The 11,146-nt window shown below is 39.4% G+C and overlaps 1 protein-coding gene across 1 annotated transcript; it reads left to right on the forward strand.

Annotated features, from left to right (window-relative positions):
- Window positions 1–428: 428 nt before the first annotated feature.
- On the forward strand, window positions 429–10,326 carry PRMT6 (protein arginine methyltransferase 6). Its single transcript, XM_017673161.3, is given in 7 exon segments — window positions 429–1,555; window positions 1,558–1,756; window positions 1,758–1,969; window positions 1,972–2,185; window positions 2,187–2,384; window positions 2,386–2,636; window positions 4,886–10,326. Coding segments are annotated over 6 exon segments (1,224 nt in total). The 5' UTR covers window positions 429–1,314; the 3' UTR covers window positions 2,546–2,636; window positions 4,886–10,326.
- The last annotated feature ends 820 nt before the right edge of the window (window positions 10,327–11,146 follow it).

The following is an 11,146-nucleotide window of genomic DNA, read 5'->3' on the forward strand; positions in this document are numbered from 1 at the left end:
ATTTAGCTAAGATCATTTTAGTGAGAAACAGTGGTTCTCACTCTGATTGCACATTCGAACTCCCTGGGGAGCTTTTAAAACTATATGCCCAGGATCCCCTGGAGTGGTTCTGCTTTAATTAGTTTGGGGTGGGACACAGGCATCGCCTTTTTAAAAGCTCCACAGATGATTGTAATGAGTAGCCAGAACTGAGAGCCCTGAGTTAGAAGTAGGGCTGAGGGTATCAGGTCAATAAACCTATCCACTAAGTGAGGGACTAATAGAGAGAATGGGGTGAGGGAACTTTTTCCTCAGATAAGGAATGTAGACCCATTGGTTAAACAGACATAGTTGAGAGTACAAGAAAAGTCACCTTTATTTATGTGATTTTTTTTTTAAGCTGGGAGAAATGTTATTCTCACCTTGTTAGGAGCACAGATACTCAGACATCACGCATAGCTTAGAATATATTTTATTTCCATTATGAAAAACAAAGAGGGAGGAAATTAACAGCTGATTGTTGATTAAAAGAAAAGTAGAAGAGGAAGAGGGAGTACCAATCTTTTCTAGACAAGGAGACACACAGGAAATAACAAGGAGTTGCACTGTGAAAGTGATGACAAGGGATAAGGATTCAGTTATTTCTAAGGAAAAGTTCTAATAGGTTACTAGAATACACCTGCAATGGGTTTCATACCACCTTTGCTTTGCAATTGCTTAGTCTGAACCCTTCCAAATTTAACTCTTGAACGAGTCACAGATGGAATTACCAAGGAAGGAGTAAGAGACAAGTAACTATTCTCCTTGAATAGAGACCAGAAACGTCATTCTTCAACTGTCGTGAAGCGTCCTTGTTGCTGGGGTAAATGGATAACTGAAAGCAGGAGTAGTTACATCAGTTGCCCTGATCGTGCAATTAATCTGTGGTCTCACTGAAATCAGAACCAAAGTTTTGCACTGTCAGCTGTTTACTTTGTTCTATTAATGCCTTCTTTGCACCCTAACTCCACTCGAAACAGAAGAGAAAAACGTGCAGTGCAACTTCTAAATCTCACATCTGGAGAGCGCTAAGAGTTGCAACGGTCCAGGTGATGTGGTGTGTGAAGGGGTGGTGTGCGCAGATACTTCGATGGAGGAAAATCTGGGAGTTGAGCAGACAAGATAAAACTTGGGAGTCTAAATGGGTGCCTTCCCTTCAGGAAGGTAGTGAAATCAAGAGAACTGAGGGCCTAAGGGACGGTGAGAGACCGTAAAGAAGAACAGCATTTGGGTGTGGTGCGTGCGAAACGGCTTCCAAGGTAGCAGAGGAGCAGCTTCAACAGCTCCTAACCTTGGATGGCTCAGGCAACCCCGCGGGCAGCCGGGAGCGCGAGTGCGCACTACAAGTCCCAGAAGCCCTCGCCTCCCAGAGCCCGTGCGGAGCCGCGCAGCGCCCGCCGGGAGCCGGCCCTAACCGCCAAGATGGCGCAACCCAGGAAAAGAAATCTTGAGTCGGAGGCCGGCGGCGAAGGAGGGGAGGGAACTGAAGAGGAAGACGGCGCAGAGCGGGAGGCGGCCCATACGCGACCCCGGATGATTAGCGGGAGCGGGACCAGCTGTATTACGAGTGCTACTCGTACGTATGCATCCACGAGGAGATGATTGCGGACCGCGTCCGCACAGATGCCTACCGTCGGGGCATCCTGCGGGACTGGGCACCGCTGCGGGGCAAGACGGTGCTGGACGTGGGCGCGGGCACCGGCATTCTTAGCATCTGTGCCCAGGCCGGGGCTCGGCGTGTACGCGGTGGAGGCCAGTGCCATATGGCAACAGGCCCGGGAGGTGGTGCGGCTCAACGGGCTGCAGGACCGGGTGCACGTCCTCCCGGGGCTGGTGGAGACGGTGGAGTTACCGGAGCAGGTGGATGCCATCGTGAGCGAGTGGATGGGCCATGGACTCCTGCACTAGTCTATGCTGAGCTCTGTGCTCCACGCGCAGACCAAGTGGCTGAAGGAGGCGGTGTTCTACTGACGGCTTTCGCCGAGCTCTTCTTGCCACCTATCAGCGACCAGATGCTGGAGTTGCGCCTCGGCTTCTGGAGCCAAGTGAAGCAGGTCTACGGTGTGGACATGAGCTGCCGGGAGCGCTTCGCCACGCGCTGCCTCATGGGCCACTCGTAAATCGTGGTGCAGGGCCTGTCCGGAGAGGATGTGCTGGCACGGCCGCAGTGCTCCAGGCCGCGCGGGCCTGGAGCAGGAGCTGGAGGCCGGGGTGGGCGGGCGCTCCCGCTTCAGCTGCTGCGGCTCGGCCGCCCTGCACGGCTTTGCCGTCTGGTTCCAGGTGACCTTCCCTGGAGGGCACTCGGGGAAACCCCTGGTGCTGTCCACCTCGCCTTTTCACCCAGTCACGCACTGGAAGCAGTCACTCCTACCTGAACGAGCCTGTGCAAGTGGAGCAAGATACGGACATTTCCGGATAGATCACGCTTCTGCCCTTCCCGGGCGACCTCCGTCTCCTGTGTGTGCTGCTGCGCTATAAAGTGGGCGACCACGAGGAGAAGACCAAAGACTTTGTCATGGAGGACTGAGCCTTTTCTCCCATCTACCTTCCGAGGCGGCCAGACCTGCGTGGTAGAGGCGGAGGAGGGTACGGAGAAGAAAAGGAGATCCCACGTACAAGTAGGGGGGCAATGTTCTCCGTCTTCCTTTTTTCCTTAGCGTTTCTGGAGAAGGGAGAGTGACTTCATTCTCCCAGGGATTGTTCTGGAGATCTTTGTTTTAAAAGTGATGCCCCTGCCCCCCAGTGACGGAAGCAGCTACTTTATTAATGGCTTTTAAACCTCAAAAGCATGTGGTACCAAGCACTTGTATTTCTATTTCTTTTGTTTCACACACGCACGAAAAAAGAAAACACGTGAGAAAATGTTTCCGGAGGGGGCACCTCACATTGAAGTCTGATGCCAGAGAGAAGAGTAAAAAGGATTTAGATTTCACAAATCTCCAGTGTGACTTCTAATCTCTCTAGGGCCATCTGCTCTTCATTTTCTGAACTCCCTGCCTTCTTAGGTGCCTCTAGGCCACAGTACTAAATTGTTTATTTAAATAAACTATACTACTGAAAATGAGAAGGAGAATGAGGAAGCAGTTAAAATAACCGAGTTCTCTTTACACTTAAGTACTCCCATAGGGTGAAGTTGATGAACGCATTTCTCCATTGAATAAAATCAACTTTATAGATAATTGTACAGCATACCTAAGAAATCTAGAGGGTACTTTTAGGAGAAAAAGACTTGAAAGATAGGGAAGTAGTATGGGTTTTTTATTCTTGTCTTTGCCATTATGACTTAACCAAGAAAATGTTTCATGTCTGTTCATTTAATGAGACACTTGTGTCTTACGAAACAGGGTGATATAGAAGGTTTCTGAAGCTGACCCAAAGGTTTATTGCCTTGGGTAAACTACTTAAGCCCAATAAATTAAAGAAAATAATTTCCCCAACTAGAAAAATACATTCATTCTCATTTAAACTCCCTTATTTGAGGGATCATGTGATTTGGCCAACTTACAGCAAATTAAATTTCCTTTTTCAGCGTTTTGTTTTTTTTTTATCCTAGCCAATTGTATAAGTTGTGAATTTAGGAAAATCATGTGTAATGAAGTGTGAGTTATGTTACCAAATTTCTTTCACCAATGTTTCACTCCTTATCCCTGTGGCAAATAAAAGATTGGCATTTTCTCTATTTTTATAAAGTAAGTCTTGTGTACTATGTGAATTACGATGCTTTTGCCTCTTTAATATTGTCAGTTTTTAAGTGTTACAACCCCTTCAGAATATAGCTTCAGGGTAATTCAGCTATGCTTCCTGTATGGCTGTTTTCATACTGATAGCTTTTGTGTGCTGATAAAACAGGTGTGACAAGGAGTCTTCTGAAGTACTCTTGCAGTTTTACTGTTAACAGTTTTCTCCTTTATTCATCACGTATTAAAGTACTTAACAACAATTTTGCTAAACTTTGATGTTAATACATGACATCCGTTTTAAAGGGAAGCAAATGTACCAAATCATCAACTTTACAAGTTCCTTGAGTAGCAAGCAGTACAGTTGTTACCATTTTAATAGTCTGCTGTCAAGATAGCAGCCTATTGAAACAAAAGTCATAGTAAGCTAAACCTGGTTTAAGCTAGAGATATAAAATAGCTCCTTGTATAAAATAGCTCCTTATTTTAGGGTCAACTATAAGAACACTTATTTATTTAGAATTGTAGTGTACTGTTGTGAGTAGATTTTTGGTGTTTTTGTTTTGTTTGTTTTTAACTTCCTCTAACAATCCCTTTGCTTTATGCACAAAGCATTCTTCCAAATACCATTTTTTATATATAGATGTTGTATAAACATACAAGTACTATATAGAATTCTCATTACCAGTGTAAGCACACAAAGGAAACACTAGTGAAAATGGTATCTATAGAAGTAAAGGGTATTTTATAAAAAGGTAATTATTTCAAAATAAGCTTTAAAATTCTTGTTACCATTTCCCAAAAGAAAACAACTATAAAAATACAGCTACTAAACCAACTAGTCAAGGGGCAGCATAACATAGTGGTTAAAAACTTGAACTCTGGAGCCAAATGGCCCACGCCAGAATCTGGGCTCCTCCACTCTGGAGCTACGTGACCTTGAGCAAAATGCTTAACTTCTGTTTTTACTCTGGTGCTCGCATAAGCTGGGGATAACAATCCTACCTGCTCTCTAGGAATGTGAGCATAAAATAAATTAACACGAGTAAGTACATAGTGCCTGGTACCTAGTTAGAGTTCAGTAACTTCTAGCTGTTGTAATTTTGGAAAAGTAATGTGCAAACCTGAAGTTGGACACATAACAAAATGTGGTACAGAGTAAATATTCAACATTTTGATTTTTTTTACAGGTATTTGACAGTATCAGCATGGCTGTATATGATGAGTAATGTATGACACTGGGCACCCGATGATCCAGAAGAAACTGAAGCAGTTTGGAGTGAGGACACTTGAAAAAGGATGAGCATGTGAGAGGCAAGAACATCTGGGCACTGTCTAGTCCCTGTGGACTGGTACTGACTGCTCGGGGCCATTTGGGCCACAAGAAAAAAACAGCCCAAAGGAAAGGAAATCACGGTGAAATTCTATCTGCTTTCCTCCCAATGGTTTACATTTATTGAGCACTGGGAACTTTCTGAATATTTCCATTAATTCAGTGGACCAGTGGACATTTTATTGAGTGCACAGTGTTAACAATCATTGTGATAAAGCACTTGGGATACAAACCAATAAAGCATATTTTCTGCCTCCAAATATACGTTCATAGGAAAAACTAGAAATAAATGATAATAGGTTGAAGGCTGGGACGGTGTACATGTGAGGGGAAAGGAAGGTAATAATTATCTTCATTTTACATACTAGGAAAGAGTTATAAAGATACTGAAGGATCTGCCTAGGGTTACATAGCTAATTCCTAACAGTTGAACACAAGTGGTTTTAATTCCTAACCCCAAACAACCCCTTAAGTTTCAGGAAGTTCCACTGGAGAGCTATCCCATAGGACTCAAAGAGCCATCTGGTTTATAGGATCTCAAGGTTGACAAATACTGGGCACTCCTGTGCCTATTTCCCAACAGAGCTAATCAAATGGGGCGCTCTTTCTGAGGTCCCCAGGAAACTGCATTCTCAACCCAGTAGCTGAAGTAGATGAATTCTGCCATTTTGGCTATCAGTACTTGGTGCTAGAGAGCAGGGAGGCATCCTATGAGGCAGTCATTTAATGATTTAATAAACACAATCTAAGAATTATTATAAATAAGCCAATTATATCCTCAAAGAACTGGGATATCAATACTTTGCATACATTCTTTAACATGGAAAGACTTCAGTCCTACTAAATCTTACTTCTGCTGAGGCAAGAGTGAGAAGCCAACCCTCTTCTCAATTCCATCCTTAATATTTCTCCCCAGTGTAAATATATTACCACATTGATTATGAGATCCTAAGAGAAAAATTCCTTTACAGTGTAAGCTCTAAAAATAGATGTTTTCTATATAACTGGTTTATTTCAGCTAATGGACACAGTTGGGTAGATGACTGCTCTCACATTGGTTACTAAAAAGCTGAACCAAGTTTAATACTCACTTGGGTTTCTTTTATTTTAGTATCTGGCTCTATTTGCATTTCCATACCCCCATTTTTTATTCTTGATTTATCCTTTTCTCTTATACTAAATATTACATGATTTGTTGGAATTTATGTGTCTTTATTCTCTTCTAATACTTTTGGCATTAAAATATTTTCCTATTTTCTGAAATAGCTGCAAAAGTTCTAAGAGGAGGTTAGAGAAAGGGCGAGAGGACTTTGAGATATACCCCATTTATTTTCTATAAAATTTGGTGTCCCAAATTGTTCATATGGATAGATAGCTGATTCGATTTCATCACTTTAGCTAACCTACAGCATCTTATATTTTGTAGAATCAAGATTTCTGAATGTGTGAAAAACAGACATAGACCATCTTGAGGGAACCTTGAGTGGTCTGCAGCTCTTTTAAGCCGAGAGCAGGCCCTGGTTGAATGTTACATGACAGGAGAGTTGTGGATTGCCTAACCTCTTCCAAATATGTGTCAAAATAGTTTAAAGGGTTGATAAAGAGGAAGATGATATAATGAGTCTCAAAATACAGTACATGCTTGCAGGAAAGACCTTTAAAATGAAGAATCTGGACTTAACCTAAACACAAAGAGAATTTTAATAAAAATTACGACATGTCTCGTAACAGTGGAATTGTACTCCTTCGTGAGCTTTGATTTTTTTAAATTCCTCATTACTGATAACAACTTTGGTGGAAGACTGGTGAAGATTTCTGTTGATTGGGTGCCTTTTTAGTTCTAAAAACAATCTCTTGTATTAGACATTAGCATACAGAAAGCTGTATGGGAAGGAAAAATTCCCCCTTCTCTTTCTCTAGGCTGCCCCCTGCAAGAAAACCAAGGTGGCATGGGAAGAAATCCTCTCCACACTATTTTAAATGCTTTACAGGCATGCCAGCAATCACATGCTGTGTGAATTTGTGAAAACCTTCACATTTTGTAATACACACTAAGAGTAGCAAACTTAAGGGAAAATTAGTTTGGGTGGACAAACAAAACCTATGTAACCAAAAGCAGTAAGAACACTCATTATAATAATAAAAAATAGTTTAAAAAGATGTTAATCCTAATAAATAAATACTGCAGTGAATAAGACAGATTGATGGAAGAGCAAAAGAAAGAGTTACGGAGACAGCAAAATCCATAAAGTTGGGGAGAAGGCTTAACATGTCTTAAGATGTAGAGCTGTGGCCAAACAGAGCCAAGAGAGAATGCAGGGTGTGGCACATTTATGGTTGACTATCTGCATTCAGCAGTGTCAACTTTGTGTTTGGTGTTTGCTACCTGGTGGTGGTATTAATGATGGAAATGATCACATATAAATCAACCAACTTTCACATAATGTTCTGATACTGTTCCTCTACTTAGCAATATTATTTGAGTTCATTCATTTTACAGAAACCACATTGTAGCAGAACATTCTGTCCTTTGTTCAGTTTCAAGAAATTAAAGTAATTCAAAACTCCATTGGGTTTTTTTTCATTCCTTTTCTATACCAATTTTCTTAAAAGAAAATGGAATGGAGGTAGGGAGGCATATACGTGGCCATAACCACCCTTTAGTATGAATCTGTTTAGTATTTTGTTACCAGGAAAGATCAACAGAAAGAGAAAAGAGAAGTTCTGGCCTATGTAGAGTGGAAGGAAAATAGTTGAGCATTCAGGTGATGGTGAGATAGTGGAATTGAGAATAGTAGATGTTTTTCCAGAGTCAAAGGACAGCATTAAAAAAAAAAATGGGGTCAAGAGATCTGAAGTTAGTGAGAAATGCACCTATCTGAAGATGAAGATACTTATGCATACATTTGCCAACATCACAATATTCTTTTTCTGAAGACATGGGATCAGAACATAACAAAGTATTTTGGTTAATTACAAAGTATTTCTTAATTTGATATTTGTCCTTAACCTCTCATTTCAGCTTAATTTCTAAACCTATTCAAGGATTCTTCTATATAAGAACTTCCTAATCCTATCAGATTTGTGAACAAAACCTTCTAAATTCTTATTTTAAAATACATGCAATTTAATAATGGGTGCCATGGAGTGGGACATTAGGTCTTTCTTTTTTTATTTTTGGAAGCACAGCTTTGCTCTTGGCAAAATTATTACACTTAAGAAGCAAGTGTTGAGGTCTAACTTTGTATTCCGTAATGGAGAAAAGATTAAGATCTACAAATGGTTAAAATTTTCATTTTATGCATTCACTGGAATCAGACTTTTTACCAGCAATTCCTATAAAAATAACAAGCTGCTTATTTTAATGTGAACTTCTCTCTCTACCATCATTTATCATCTGGTGAATTATAAAAATAGGAAACATTTAAATGGTTAAGAAAGTACAGGAAAAGAATTAAAAAGAGAGGATTTGGAAAATCTGCAGATTAAATACATGTCCCTGAATAACTGAGAATTTATTCTAGTTCAGAATAATTAGGAGAAAATATAAAGAGAATGACAGCAATTACAACAAGGGGATTTTAATATGAAATGAAATTAGAAACTACCAGGAAATGTTTGTAATAAATAGAATATTAGCTAGCTTTGTTTGAATCCCAATCAGGGGAATTTTATAGAGCCCAGACATTATTATAAAATAGTTTTACATATAAATTAATTCCATGGTATTCAATCCAATAAAAACTGGGTTTGGGAAGGTAAATTCTTACATAGGAGATAGAAGAGTTGAATTACTGTAAGCAATCAAAGTTCTTAAAAGTAAAACTAGACCAATAAAAAGATGGTCATTGCACCATTACCAAAAATAGTGATGTTATTTAAGACACTAAAATGATATATTATGCAGTGCTAAAATATGTGATATGGTTGTTAGGGAGATAACAATTTTTCATTTTTTGATTCAGTATCAGATTTATTTTATACCAGATGATAATACATTCATAGGAAGATATAGTGAAAATAGCATATGCTGAGGCTTTATACTAAATGATATTCAAATGCACCAGCTACTACTTCTCAGCACGTAGAATGTTTTTATGCAATAATGGTATATTAATCAAATTGTGCAGTCACATTAAAATCAATGATGTATTAACTTTGTTTACTTCACATGAGTTATACACAATAAAATAATGTCCTGTAAAAAGTGACTTTCATCCTAAGAAAAGTTTCATGTATTTTCATTTAAAGGAAACTCCTCCTTTAGTCAGACATGTCATAACATACACATACACAGCCATACACAGAGCCAGTCATGAGACTTACATAAGCATCTTTATCAGTTTTAAAATCATTATTGAGTGCCTAACATGTGCTACATGCACTTTAAGTACATTATCACATTTACTCCTTGAAAGAGTTCTGTCTAGTACTATTATCAATCCCATCTTACAAATGAGAAAAAAAGTCATGGAATTTGGTTAATTGCCCAAGGCCACAGGAAGAGAAAGACAAAACTTGGAACTCATCTAAAGTCTGAGCACCTGACTTTCTAGACTATATATCCTATCCGTGATGCCTGGGCTCTCAGGTGACATTTATAGACAATTAAAATAGACTGGTCATTATTTAAAGGGGGAATCCCTAAAAGCAGACCTTGAGACAAGGATACACACAAAGCTGTTTATCAGGAAGTGTTCCCAGAAAATGCTAGAAGGCCAGCTGGGAAGCCGGATTAGGAAGAGGAGACCAGGTTAGAGTGTGACATTAAGCCAAATCCCAAGAAAGTGAACTTTGGCTCAGTCCTGCAGAAATGCTCTGGAGATGGCATAGATCACACCTCAGAATGTCCCCAGTTAAGGAGCAAGGGAGCTGGAACATTCATATTCATACCTTCTTACCCATTGGACATTAGCTAATAGTTAATGATATCCCTGCGGAAACAAATTCCTAGGCATTTACCAGCTCTCCTGTGGGCGGACATAGCAATTTCCACAGCCTAAAGATTTTCTTCCAGCTGAGGGCTGCCAGTGCAGAACACTGAAAGCACTGAGGCAGCAAATAAAACAAAAAAACAAAAAAGATAAAGGATACAAGGGACCTAAGTGGAGTAAGTAGAGCCCTGATGGGGATATTGCTACTGTTATAAATATCCATCTAAGATCACTTTACATTCTAAATAGTCAAGAGTTACAGACACAATTGTTTTGTTTATGTCTCTCTTTTGTTAGACTTCTAGCTTCATGAATAAAGTACAAATGTAACAAATGTTTAGAAGGAAAAGTTAATAATCGCCTGTTCCCTACAGTTTAAAATATATCTTTCTATTATATAAACTTATATACTCATATTTATGTAATTTTGAAAAAAACAGACATATTTGTGTCACTCTGAAAATTATTTTTCCAGATTAAAATTCATATACTAAATATCCATGAAGGCAATACTTGTATATATAACTTATTAAGAGTAATATGAAAATGTATGGTATACATAATCCATAATTTATTGTTTTCCATTGATAGCTAATTGTTTGCAATTTTTTCCACTGCAAATCATACTTATCCTTCCCTTCTTTCTGTTCTCTCCCTAGGTGATCTTACCTGGTCCCATCACTTTAAATAGCGTACCACTTATATGCTGGTGAATCCCAAATTTGGGGGAGTTCTGACATTTCTACTGAGTTTCATATTCATTTATATGGCTGTTTAATTGTCCTGTCCACTTGGACATAATAGGTATTTCAAACCTAACAACCAAACTACTCTATGTATACATTATCATATATCCAACTATATATATAATTTTACCATGTATGTGTCTATCTATAAACAGCATAGTCTTAAGTTTTGCTTGTTTTTTTTTTTTTTACAAAACCAATATATATTCATTGGATGTATTTTTAAATAGCCCAAACCTCTCCTTAGCCCCTGCCCAACTCTATCTTTAGTCAAGAGTTGATCTGCTCCTTGAAGGTATGACAACAGCACCAATCATTGTATCAGACCATGATCATTAGTGAGTTTTTATTGAATGCTTGTTACAGGAGATCACTATTTTTGGTTTTGGTATATCAGGATCCAAGGACAAGACTTCTGGCCTGAAGGAGCTGAGTCTT

The sequence above is a fragment of the Manis javanica genome, chromosome 4 (genome assembly GCF_040802235.1).
Source record: "Manis javanica isolate MJ-LG chromosome 4, MJ_LKY, whole genome shotgun sequence".
NCBI lineage: Eukaryota > Metazoa > Chordata > Mammalia > Pholidota > Manidae > Manis > Manis javanica.